Source organism: Apus apus, chromosome 3 (assembly GCF_020740795.1).
Source record: "Apus apus isolate bApuApu2 chromosome 3, bApuApu2.pri.cur, whole genome shotgun sequence".
NCBI classification, from domain to species: Eukaryota; Metazoa; Chordata; class Aves; order Apodiformes; family Apodidae; genus Apus; species Apus apus.
In genome coordinates this window covers 112629101-112640007 of record NC_067284.1, presented here as the reverse complement: position 1 = coordinate 112640007, position 10907 = coordinate 112629101, and the positions used below count along the sequence as shown (strand labels likewise).

The window sequence follows — 10907 nt, the reverse complement described above, 5'->3', positions numbered from 1 at the left end:
ATGTTATTCTTTCACTGGCTGAAATGATGTAAATAGCAAATACATTCTATAACAAGTGCATGAACAGCAAACAAAGCTCTTCATTGCTTCCAGAATAACGCGAGAGGGAAGGGATGCCATCCAGAGGGACCCTGACAGGCTGGAGAGGTGAGCTCCTGCAAACAGCATCAAGTTCAACAACGCGAAGTGCAAGGCTCTGCCCCGTACACAATCACAGAACCATCCCGGTTGGAAGGGACCTTGAAGATCACCAAGCCCAATCATAACCTAAACCCCCCTGCCATAACCTAACTTACCCGTTCAGTGCTTAAATCAAGTCACTAAGCGCTACATTCACATCTCTTTTAAGCGCTCCCAAGGATGGTGACTCCGCCACCTCCCTGGGCAGCCTGTTCCAGCCACTCTGTCAGTAAACGAACTCTTTCTCATACCCAGTCTAAACCTCCCCTGGCGCAGCTTCAGGCCGCTGCTGCCCTGTCACGATTCACCTGGGAGAAGAGCCCAACTCCCACCTCCCCACAGCCCCCTTCCAGGCAGCTGCACGGAGCCACCAGGCCTCCCCTCAGCCTCCTCTTCTCCCACAGCGGGTCGGGGCAACTCCGCGCGGGCACACACACATCTCTGTCGGGTGGAGAACGCCCCGATAACAGCCCGGAGGAGAAGGCCTTGGGGCCGCTGGTTGACCGGGAGGAGAGGAGCGATATAAACCTACCGGCCCAAGACGCCCTCAGCCCGGGAGGGAGGCGGCTCCGCCACCGGGGCCGTGCCCCGGGAGGGCCCCTCGGCGCCTGCGCGGCGCGGAGCAGCGTGTCCGCCGGGCGCCGCGCCGCCATTTTGTCGGGCTGGGAGCCGGCCGGGGGTACAATGATCGTGGCCGGGCGGTGCCGGCTCTCCCAGGTGGCTGCCGCGCTTGCGAGCGGTAAGGGAGCTGCTGCTGCTGCTGGAGGGCGGCAGGCTTCGCCTTCGGGCCTGGCCTGGGCTGGCCTGGCGGGGGCAGGGCCCTGCCAGCCGTTCGTGCGGGGCGGCCGGGCCCGGCGCCGCGCCCCGCTCCCCTCAGGGAGCGCTGCCCGGGGCGTCAGGCGGCCCCGCCCAGAGGCGCTGCTGCGGAGGCTTTTACCTTGTCCTTCTGCCCCGCATTCGGTTGCATTCGAAAGCCCTTTGGTCGTTGCTGTGAGCTTGTATGGTAGTAGGCCGTGATAGAGCATAGATTTTGACGGCTGAAGCGTTGCAAACAACAGAGGTCTGGCCGCTGTTGCCTAGCAAGTAGGTGGTGTGTTTTCTGTGTCGTGTGCTTCAGGCTGGTGTGGTTTGTTTTCTCTTTAACTGCAGTGAAGAAAGAGTGGTCTTAACGTGGTTTTATTTACGTGGGTTCCGTTTTGTAACTTTGTGTTTTGAAATCTTTACCCTCCATTTAAACCGGGCACGAGGAGCTCGTCCGGGATGTGTTAGGCAGGAGGAGGTTTTTGAGAAGTAGAATTAAAAATTTAGTTTGCCTTTATTTTTCTTAATGACTTTTTATCGCCTTTTCTTGTAGAGAGATGTAGAGTTGTTGGCAAGAGGGCTGAAGTTTTAAAAGGTGTGTTCTGGATGAGTAAGTCCTAACTGATGTGTAGGTGAGTAAAAAGAAAAAAGTAATTTATTTTAACTGTGGAAATGTGACTGTGTGGTGGTTTGGGCCACGGTTTGTTTTGGTTTGTTTATTTGTTTTGAGTAATGGTGTATCTTTTCCTGTGTAAGATGCTCTGATATACAGTAAAAGTGCTCATTTTGTGAGTGTGTGTAAATAGAATGATAGTATTTACTCTGAAGGCAGCTTGTATGATCACTGGCTACTTCATGTATGCCTGTGCTAGAAAGTGTCATGGCAGTTCTGTTGAAGATACTTTTTGCAGGCTGAGGAAAATCTTGCTCTAAAAGCTTGTAGTTGCCACTGAAAGTTTCACTTTCAGTTTAACATAAAAATGCATAAATCAAGCTATGCTTTGGTCAGTCTATCCTTCTGTATTTATCCACTGTCTTTGCATTTGACACGTTGTCTTCCCCTAATTGCGACACTTAGAGCAGCAGATTATGATAGAATTGCTTGGTTAAATTATGGGCGTGCACAGCCTTTTTAAACAATGTGAAAGCACAGATCCATTGACAGATTTGAGTGGAACTGGAAGCTGGTCTTGAAATCAGATTATAGCTGAAGGCCAGAGAAGTATCTGAGGGTCTGAAGATCTGTCAGAATTGGAGTGTTAAGACAGTACAGAACACACCTGGCACAATTGTTTGCTGATTGGCAGTGCAGAAATGTTGGACAGAGATAATATGTTCTGTATGTCCTTGCAATTTATGGAAACTTAAAATACACTACAGCTATACCTGGTACTGTATAGACAGCCAGATTAAGCAGATAGTAAAGCACAGAGCTGTAAGTTGTCATTGATTTGCAAAAGTGATTTACACAGAAAAAGCAGGGTGAGTAGGGGAGGTGTCCTTCCTTGTCCATGTATTAAAAAGAGAGAAACAGACTGGAAATACTTTTGCTGGTGAACTGTCCTTGTCGGTGCAAATTTGGTGCAAATCCAGTAGAGTGAAACACTGAATTTGGTCTCCTTTGAAGACATCTGCCAATAAATGTACTAGATGTAAGTTACATCTGTGAAATGAAAAGAGGTTCTATATTGCATTCATTGCTTCCCACTCTTCAGTTTTCTTTGAGCAGAAATAGTTTTCTTTAAGAAGAAATAAAGTTATATTTCTGATAGCCTGTGTTCTGCATCCCTCCTTGTCTGTATCATTGTGTCTGTCCATCCCTGTGCCCTGTTTTTCTAATATGTTATTCTGGGAACAGCTTTCTGATTACAAATTAATTACAAATGATAAGTGATAAAACAAGAGCAAGTCCAGAGGTACTTTTTTTTTTTTCAGGTATTATCTGAACATGTTTTTACAAAGAGAATCACGTCAAGTGTATCCCCAGTTGCATAAAACATGACATTAAGTGTTTAGTATACATTTTAATCAGAAGTATAATAATACGCTATTAAAGGATTTTGCAAACCAATTTCATGTAAAGAATTAGTTGACAAAGAAAAGATGTGGAAAATTATCAGGCTGATCTTGCCCCTTTTCCTTTGCAGACAGAATGGAATCTCTGACTCCTGCACCAAACACAGTAGATATTAATCTGAAGATAACTGGTATAGAATGCCATCCTGAATGCTTGGTGATAATGTTCCAGGGTCAAGACAAGGCACTGTGTGAGCTTGACTATTACATACTACAAAATGAAATACAACGTGTTTTCAAAGTAAAAGATAATGTTTATGTTGGTGGATCTTGTTTGGTGGAAGACCCAGAAGGAAAATGGTATAGAGGAAGAGTTCTGGAGAAGAGAGAGAATGTCTGTAAGGCTTTTCTTATAGACACTGGGCAAGTGCTAATGGTTGAGGAAACACGTCTTGCTTCTGTTTGTGATGAATTGTTCCAGCTGCCTCCAAAGGTGATTTTGGGTGTTTTTGCAAGCATACTTCCTCTTGAAGAAAAATGGAGTAAAAAAGCCATGAACTATTTTTCATCTCTGGTAGGATTACAGATTACAGGTCATGTGAAAGCTGTTATACCATACCAACTGTTTATTCTGGAAGTGCCAAAGATCATTAGTGATGTTCTTGAATTGCAGTTGGGAAAAATTATTGATGGAGATTCATTTTGTCTTATTGTAGAAACATTAAGAGCATTTCCTCAAGAAATGCTTTGTAAGAGAGTACCACAGTTGTTACAACAGAAGATTGCAGTGAAGGAGTTGCTTACTTGCAGTAATTCTGAGAAACCAACAGATTTTTGTCTAGTTCCAGGTGATCTTTTTCCACATCTACCTATTGGCAGTAACGAAAATGTGAAAGTGACTGTGGCAGTAAGCCCAAATAAATTTTACTGTCAGATACAGAAGTGGCAGAAAGAGCTGGAAGATTTGACAGGGGCTATGCATTTATACTATGAAGCTATCAGTACAGAAAATAATAAAACCTCTGATAGTTTAGGGCTACTCTGTGCTGCCAAAAGGCAGAATGGACAGTGGCATAGAGGAGTGGTAAAACAGCTGCTGTCTGACCGTGTGGAAGTCTGGTTTATGGATCTTGGCAGTATTGAAGCTGTGCCATACAGCAGCATTCAGAAACTCAGAGCCGAGTTCATGGCATTGCCAATGATTTCATTTCCATGTGCGCTGTCTTGTTTTGGTAGTGAGGATGAAACAGCAATAAAATATCAGCTGAAAGAACTTACAGAGGCCCTGATAGGACAAACTTCTGTATATGTCCATGTTGATTTATTCGATAACGTTAAATGCTTGTACTATGTTACACTGCAAAATCAGGAACGTGGAGTTAAGGCTGAGCATCCAGAAAACCTGAATGAGGCAGCTGCAGCATGGGTCTCGTTTTCAGAAAAAAAAATCACAACTATTGCTGTGAACTACAAAGTCTGTGATAAGAGGTATGATTCTCATGATTCTGGAAGTAAACCTACAAAAAGCTGCTTACCTGAATGGGATAGTTCTTTGTCAAGCCACTGCAAAAGAGTAGAAATGCAGATGAATTCCTTCCATACTGCTTTTGTGGTATATGTCATAAATCCATCCGACTTCTGGATTCAAACATGTGAATATCAGAATGAATTTCAGGCCTTGATGAAAAATATTGCAGATGTGTATAATGGATGTGGAGCTGATGAAATGGTCCTTAAAAACCCAGAACCTGGATCACTGTGTTGTGCCCGGTATAGCAAAGACATGCTTTACTATCGGGGTGTTGTCACTGAAGTGCTTAATGTAAAAACTACTGTGTATTTTTTGGACTTGGGAAATACAGATAGAGTACCCTGCTCTGATGTGAAGACATTGCTTCCTGAGTTTTCTGATTTACCAGCTTTAGCTGTTTGTTGTACACTTGCTTGCACGTTCCCTGTTGATGGTGTGTGGGTTAAAAAGGAAATAGATTTCTTCAAAGAAATGGTGTTAAACAGACTATTGTGGCTTCATGTCATTGGAAAGCAAAAAAACAAGTATATTGTTAACATGCACTCTACAAATGGTTTGCAGCTAGGAAGTATTGCCACGTGTATGATTCAAGCTGGATATGCTGAACACTGGCAAAAGACACCAAATTCTGTTCTAAAGCTGACAAGAAGATGTAAAAACCTGAATCCCCACAGATTAAAAAAGAAAAAAACAAATTTGCAGAGCATCTGTAATAGCAAAAATAAGGTGTCTGGAAAGGCAGCAAGATTTCAGAAAGAAAAATCATTAAGCGTGCCTTCAGTGCTGAGAGAATCTGTTGTGCTGTCCTGTTTTGGAGAAGGTGCTGTCTCTAAAAGATGTATATCAGTATGTGAGAAAAAAATATTTTATAAAGAGTATGTGTTTAATCCAGGAGCTGTTTTTGAAGTGGTGTGTTCTTACATAGTTTCCCCAGCAGATTTTTCATGTCAGTTGCAAAGCAAACTGCCAGAGCTAAATAAATTAATGGAACAAATTCAGACTTACTATAAAGCACAAGAGAGTCCTTACGAAACTGGTCAGGTTGCCTGTATTGTTAAATATCCCAAAGATGGGAAGTGGTACAGAGCAAGTGTTGTGCAACAAGTATCCACAGATGAAGTTGATGTGGTGTTTGTAGATTATGGTTATCGGGAAAGAGTTTTACTTGAAGATCTTCAAGCAGTTCTTCCAGATTTCCTAGCTCTAGAAAGGCAGGCGTTTCGTTGTGCACTTAAAAATGTACCCTTAGAGACTGACTTGCTTGATGGGTCTCAAGAAATGTGTAGACATTTTGAAGACTTCATTTCTGCTTCTATAGGACCTCTGACTTGCATTATTTATGCTCGTATTCTTCTAAGTCCTGACTGTTTATGCAATATAGTTGACTTGCAGACTCCATTTACTAGTGCAGAGGAATTCCTGGGAGAATGTGGTCTCACCCAGTCTGAATATATTGGTCTCAGAAACCCTTCATCTTTGGGTTCTCTGTGCAGTTTTTGCTACTCATCTTTTAATATAAAAATTGGAAGTGAGGAGGAAGTTTATATAACTCATATACATAGTCCTTCCAAATTCTATTGTCAGCTTAATCGAAACACTGAAACTATAGAGGCATTGATGAGGAAGGTTGGTATCATAAGTAAAATCTCAAATAATGCAAAATACGATACCAGCAAGACACAATTGTGTATAGCCAGGTATTTTGAAGATGGTCTCTTTTATAGAGCTTTGGCTTTTCCTGTGGAATCGACATCCTATGTATGTGCTGACTTTGTGGATTTTGGAAATAAGACTATGGTAGAGAGAGACCAGTTGATGCCTATTCCAGATTTTGCCACTGACTTAATATTCACACCCATGCAAGCTATTAAATGCTGTCTGTCAGATTTTAGGGATGCAAAAATTCCCGCAAGAGTTATTACATGGTTTGAGGAAGCATTCCTTGGTAAACTGCTGAAGGCTGTAATTGTATCCAGAGAATCAGATGGACGGCTTGTTGTGGAGCTGTATGATGAACAGCTCGAAGTTAGTCAGAAAATTAAAGAAAAAGTAGTGGAAGAATTGGCACTGAAAAATGTTAATGGAGGAGTCATACATCACATGAAAGGTGACAAGGAAATCAGTAAAGTACCTGTAAAAAATCCTGAAAGAGTTAAATTGAAAACTGAAGTGAAATGCCCACTAATTTATGAGCATTATGAGACAGATACTGCACAGAAATTTGAAGATGGAGAGCAGACTGCCTGTAGCACCCAGAAGTTTTGTAGTGAGTCCTCAAAACGATTAACTTTACAGGACAGTGAAGAAAAAGGTTTTAGAAATACTATCAGTGGTGTTCTGGAGCACAGAGAGGATCCTGAGGTTGGAGAGCCTGCCTTGCAATTATTCTCTCATCCTGCTTTAAATTCAGAGGAAGTAACTTTAAATGCTCTCTCTGTATCTCATAACGAAAGACTAAATAGTACAGATCAGCACGAAAGGAGTAAGGAAAATACGCCTAAGTTAATTAGTCTTCCTCAACATGCTATTCAGGTGAATTCTGAAGTAACGGGCTATATTTCTCATATGGATAGTCCATCAAGTTTCTATGTTCAGCTTGCAGAGGATGAAAACTTAATCATACAACTAGCAGAAGAATTAAATGAAAGCATGGTCAATATAGGTCATGAAAATTGCTTAGATGAGCTCATGGCCGGGGATCTCATTGTAGCAGAATATGATGCTGATTGTTGTTACTATAGAGCAGTTATTAAAACTCTGAAATCAGGAAACTCTTCTGAGGTTGAGTTCATTGACTATGGCAATGCAGCAGTTGTAAGTCACTCAAAAATCTGCAGGATTCAGGAAAAGTTCTTAACTTTGCCAAGGCTCAGTTTTCATTGTTTCCTTAGCAGAGCAGAAAGTATTCCTGATGAAAACTGGACTAATAAAAGTACTTCCTGTTTTGTAAGTAACAAGCCAGTCACTTGCAAGTTCTTACAGCAACATGGAGAGCAGTGGGAAGTAGATCTAATTTGTGATGGAAAGTCCATGTCTAATGACCTTCTGCAGATAAAAGATAGGACAAGGTGGCAAAACAGACCAATGCATAATGAGAAAAACAGGCAAAACCAGCTTCTGGTTACAAGTTCTAATCCTCAAGACAGAAAGTCTCGGAATGGTCTAGGTGGTCAAAGTAAAACTAAGGCTGTTAGGATGAAAAATATTCCTAAACCACCTTTAAGTATCTCTCCTCAAAATCTAAATTCTGGGCAGGTAGAACAAGCAAAAGTAACAAATATTTCAGAGAGTGGAGAGTTTCATGTACAGTTACATAGAAATTTGCACATGTTACGTGAGTTGAATCTAATGCTTGCCAAAGAAGCACAAAGAAATGATTTACTTAGGGTGGATGACATTAAAGAAGGATTGGAATGCATGACACAATCTGAAAGGACCTTGAAGTGGTATCGATCAAAAGTGGTAGAGAAATTTGTCAGCAGTAATTTAATGCTAGTTTTTTTCATGGATGATGGGAAGTGTGAGATGGTGTCCTTAAGTAGTGCAAAGAAGCTCAGTGACAAGATTAAAAGTATTCCTAAACAAGCTGTGTTTTGTAAATGGGTTTGGTTTAAAAACCTTAAGAAAATTCATTTCGTCCATGTAGTAAATGTACTCCTGGGTTGTGAAATAAGGATCTTGTTTTTGAGGTATTTGGGATCCTCTCATATCTGGGAAGTAGATATTTTAATAGGGGAAGTTCTGCTTCAGGAGTATTTGAACCAGCTCTTCAGTAATTATTCGACTGTTGTTGGAACAGAACAATACAGTGGTGCAAACTATAAGGAGTTTGATACATCATTCAGGAGAAATTCAGTCACGTGGACTCTGCTACAGAGTGGCAGAAGGTATCCTGGGTTTGCCACTGCAGTTACTGATCCTTCAAATTTCTACATCCAGTTTGAAGTCTTATTTAATTACATGGAAAACTTGTCTTTGATGCTCTCTGACCTTAATGACAACTTGCCAGCTTTGCCAGAAGAACTTGTGGCTCCTGGTACTAGCTGCTTGATCAAGTTTGGACAGGAAGCACAGTGGAACAGGGCAGAAATTAGTGAAGTAACAAGGCAGTCTGTTGATCTTAAGTTTATTGATTATGGCTGTCTGAAGAGCATCCCTTACTCTGATATCCATAAACTTAAAGTAATTCCAAAGAGTCTGTCTTTTTTACCTGGGTTGGCACACTCTTGCTCTTTACATGATACAGTTCCTGCCAAGGGGGAATACTGGAGTGCTGAAGCTAAACTTCTGTTTCAGAACTTTCTTAGTAAACCCGGTCTGATGTTTCATTTAAAACACTATGGTTCTGAAATGAAATTAGAGGTTGATGTTCTATGTGAGGAGACCAATCTAGCTCATGCTTTAATTGCGGCTGGTCATGCAGTCTGTTCTGGAGGTACGTGCTGCCTCATTCCAGCTGGCACAGTTGAATCAGAAAAAGCAGATTTGTTCCCTGAGTGTTCGTATTCCAGTTAGTGAGCTTCTCTTTGTGAACCAGATTATAGCAAAATCTCTTAGATTGCAGACAGACAGAAAGCAAATAAAAAAAGTATTTGAAGATTAGGACTATCTGATAACGTTTCAAATAAGGAGGACTGGTAAAGTGGGTGCTGAAACATGATTGACAATCTGAGTACATGTAACACTGACAGAAAAGAAACACTGCAACAGATGGACAATGCTGTGAAGTGGTTTGGTTTTTTTTCAGCATTGTGATGATAATGCAGAGTAAACCTGCTGCCAGAAGCCCTAGTTGAGACTTGTGATTCTGATGTTCCACAGTGTAGAAAGATAGTAAAAAATAGAAGATACGATCAAAATAATTATTTGAATATTAAGTAGATTGCAGCTAGGAAAGTACTTCTTCAGTGCATTTAAAAAATACTTAAATGCATTTAAAAACATAATTTAAAAATGCTGATGTTGGCATATTTGTTTTCCCTGCAATATCTCTTGTATTTATTACAATCATGGTTTTGTCAAACATCTCTGTCAGAGGGCTTTTACAATTTGTGTGTATATAAAACAGAAATGTCTGCTTGATTTGGATGCTCAGAAAACAAAGACCCAGGCATTTTCTTCTTGTTTCTAGTTCCAAAGTTCCTGTGAGAGTATTTTTCCTCCGCTTAGGAGAAAGTTCACAAAGCCAGAAACATGAATACCCCTTGAGGGTAGAGACACCCATTAAGTTGTTTGCAGTTAACTCTCGCTGTAAAGATGCAGTTGACCTGTCCCTAGGTTCTCTTTAGGCGGTGTCTGAGTTTCATCACAGCTGGGGTCAATCACTGCTGAGTGTTCATGTTTCTGGTAAGTAGGAGAGGCTGTACTTTTTATCTAAGTGAAAGAAAATGCCATTTAGAGTTTGGAAATTTAGGTATCTTTTCCTATTTGTTTTTGGGCAAGCGTAATTCTGAGCAAAAACACTACTTTGATTTGGCAAAATTGAATTGAAAACTACAGTTTATGATTTGGTTGTATTTCCTAAGTGTATTTCTGTATCTGTTTTCCTCTGTAATTTTTTTTTTTTTTTAATGTGTGAAAATGATAAGCAGTTGCATTTGTTTGGAATTAAAAATGTTCCTGTGTATACTGATGTATTCAGTATTCTGCTTTTTTGTCATGAATAATAAAATGTTACCTTCTCTGTGTAACTTGCCTTCTGAATCCTGTATATATCCTATATATATCCTGTACCTTCTACTGATTTTGCTGATCTTTTTCTGGCTGGTGGGGGATAACTCTATACTGTTTCCAGAGGGAAATGTGTTCAGGCATCAGCCAGCAGAAACAGTGGATCTGAGAGAAGGAGATTTGTGATCATTAAAGGTTCACGTAGGAAGAGAGGCAGAGAATGAAGAGTTTTCACTGGGGGTACTGGATGGATAGTTCACAAGTTTTTAAATGGCTGGTTAGTTATTGAATGTTTCTGTGGGATGGGAAGCATGGAAGTTCTAGTTTTCAGGGAGTTTAGGTTTCAGTGCTAATCTAGTGTGTGAAGGTTTTTAAACTTAACAATAAAAAGATGGCAAATTAGATATGAGTATGGAGCATGAAGAAGAGCCGTTAGAAACTAACAAAATACCATCTATTCCATAAAAGCAAATTTAAGGATTCAGAAGAGTCTCTGACATTTCTTTTAATTACCCTTCATGTCCACAGAGGATTGTATAGGGATGCCTGGGTGTGCTTTGTTAGTTGCAGACCCAGGTCTGGAGGTAAGCTTCACTGTCCAACAGGCAATTGCACTTCCAGACTGGGATTGGTGTTTGAAAAAGGTATAATAACCTTTTCCCCTCCTCCCCCCTGCCTGAACCTGCCTTTTTGCTGCCCTTGTGCCTTC

The 10907-nt window shown here is 40.9% G+C and overlaps 1 protein-coding gene across 1 annotated transcript; it reads left to right on the top strand.

The window, feature by feature from the left end:
* The first annotated feature begins 1529 nt into the window (after positions 1-1529).
* TDRD15 (tudor domain containing 15) lies at positions 1530-10064 on the top strand. The gene is made up of 2 exons (XM_051614292.1): positions 1530-1613; positions 3129-10064. The coding sequence occupies exon 2, from the start codon at positions 3134-3136 to the stop codon at positions 9041-9043; it is 5910 nt and encodes a 1969-aa protein (XP_051470252.1). The 5' UTR covers positions 1530-1613; positions 3129-3133; the 3' UTR covers positions 9044-10064.
* Positions 10065-10907: the final 843 nt, after the last annotated feature.

Excerpts from the sequence above, each read along its gene's own strand:
- TDRD15 (XM_051614292.1), top strand. The coding sequence starts at position 3,134 with ATGGAATCTCTGACTCCTGCACCAAACACAGTAGATATTAATCTGAAG.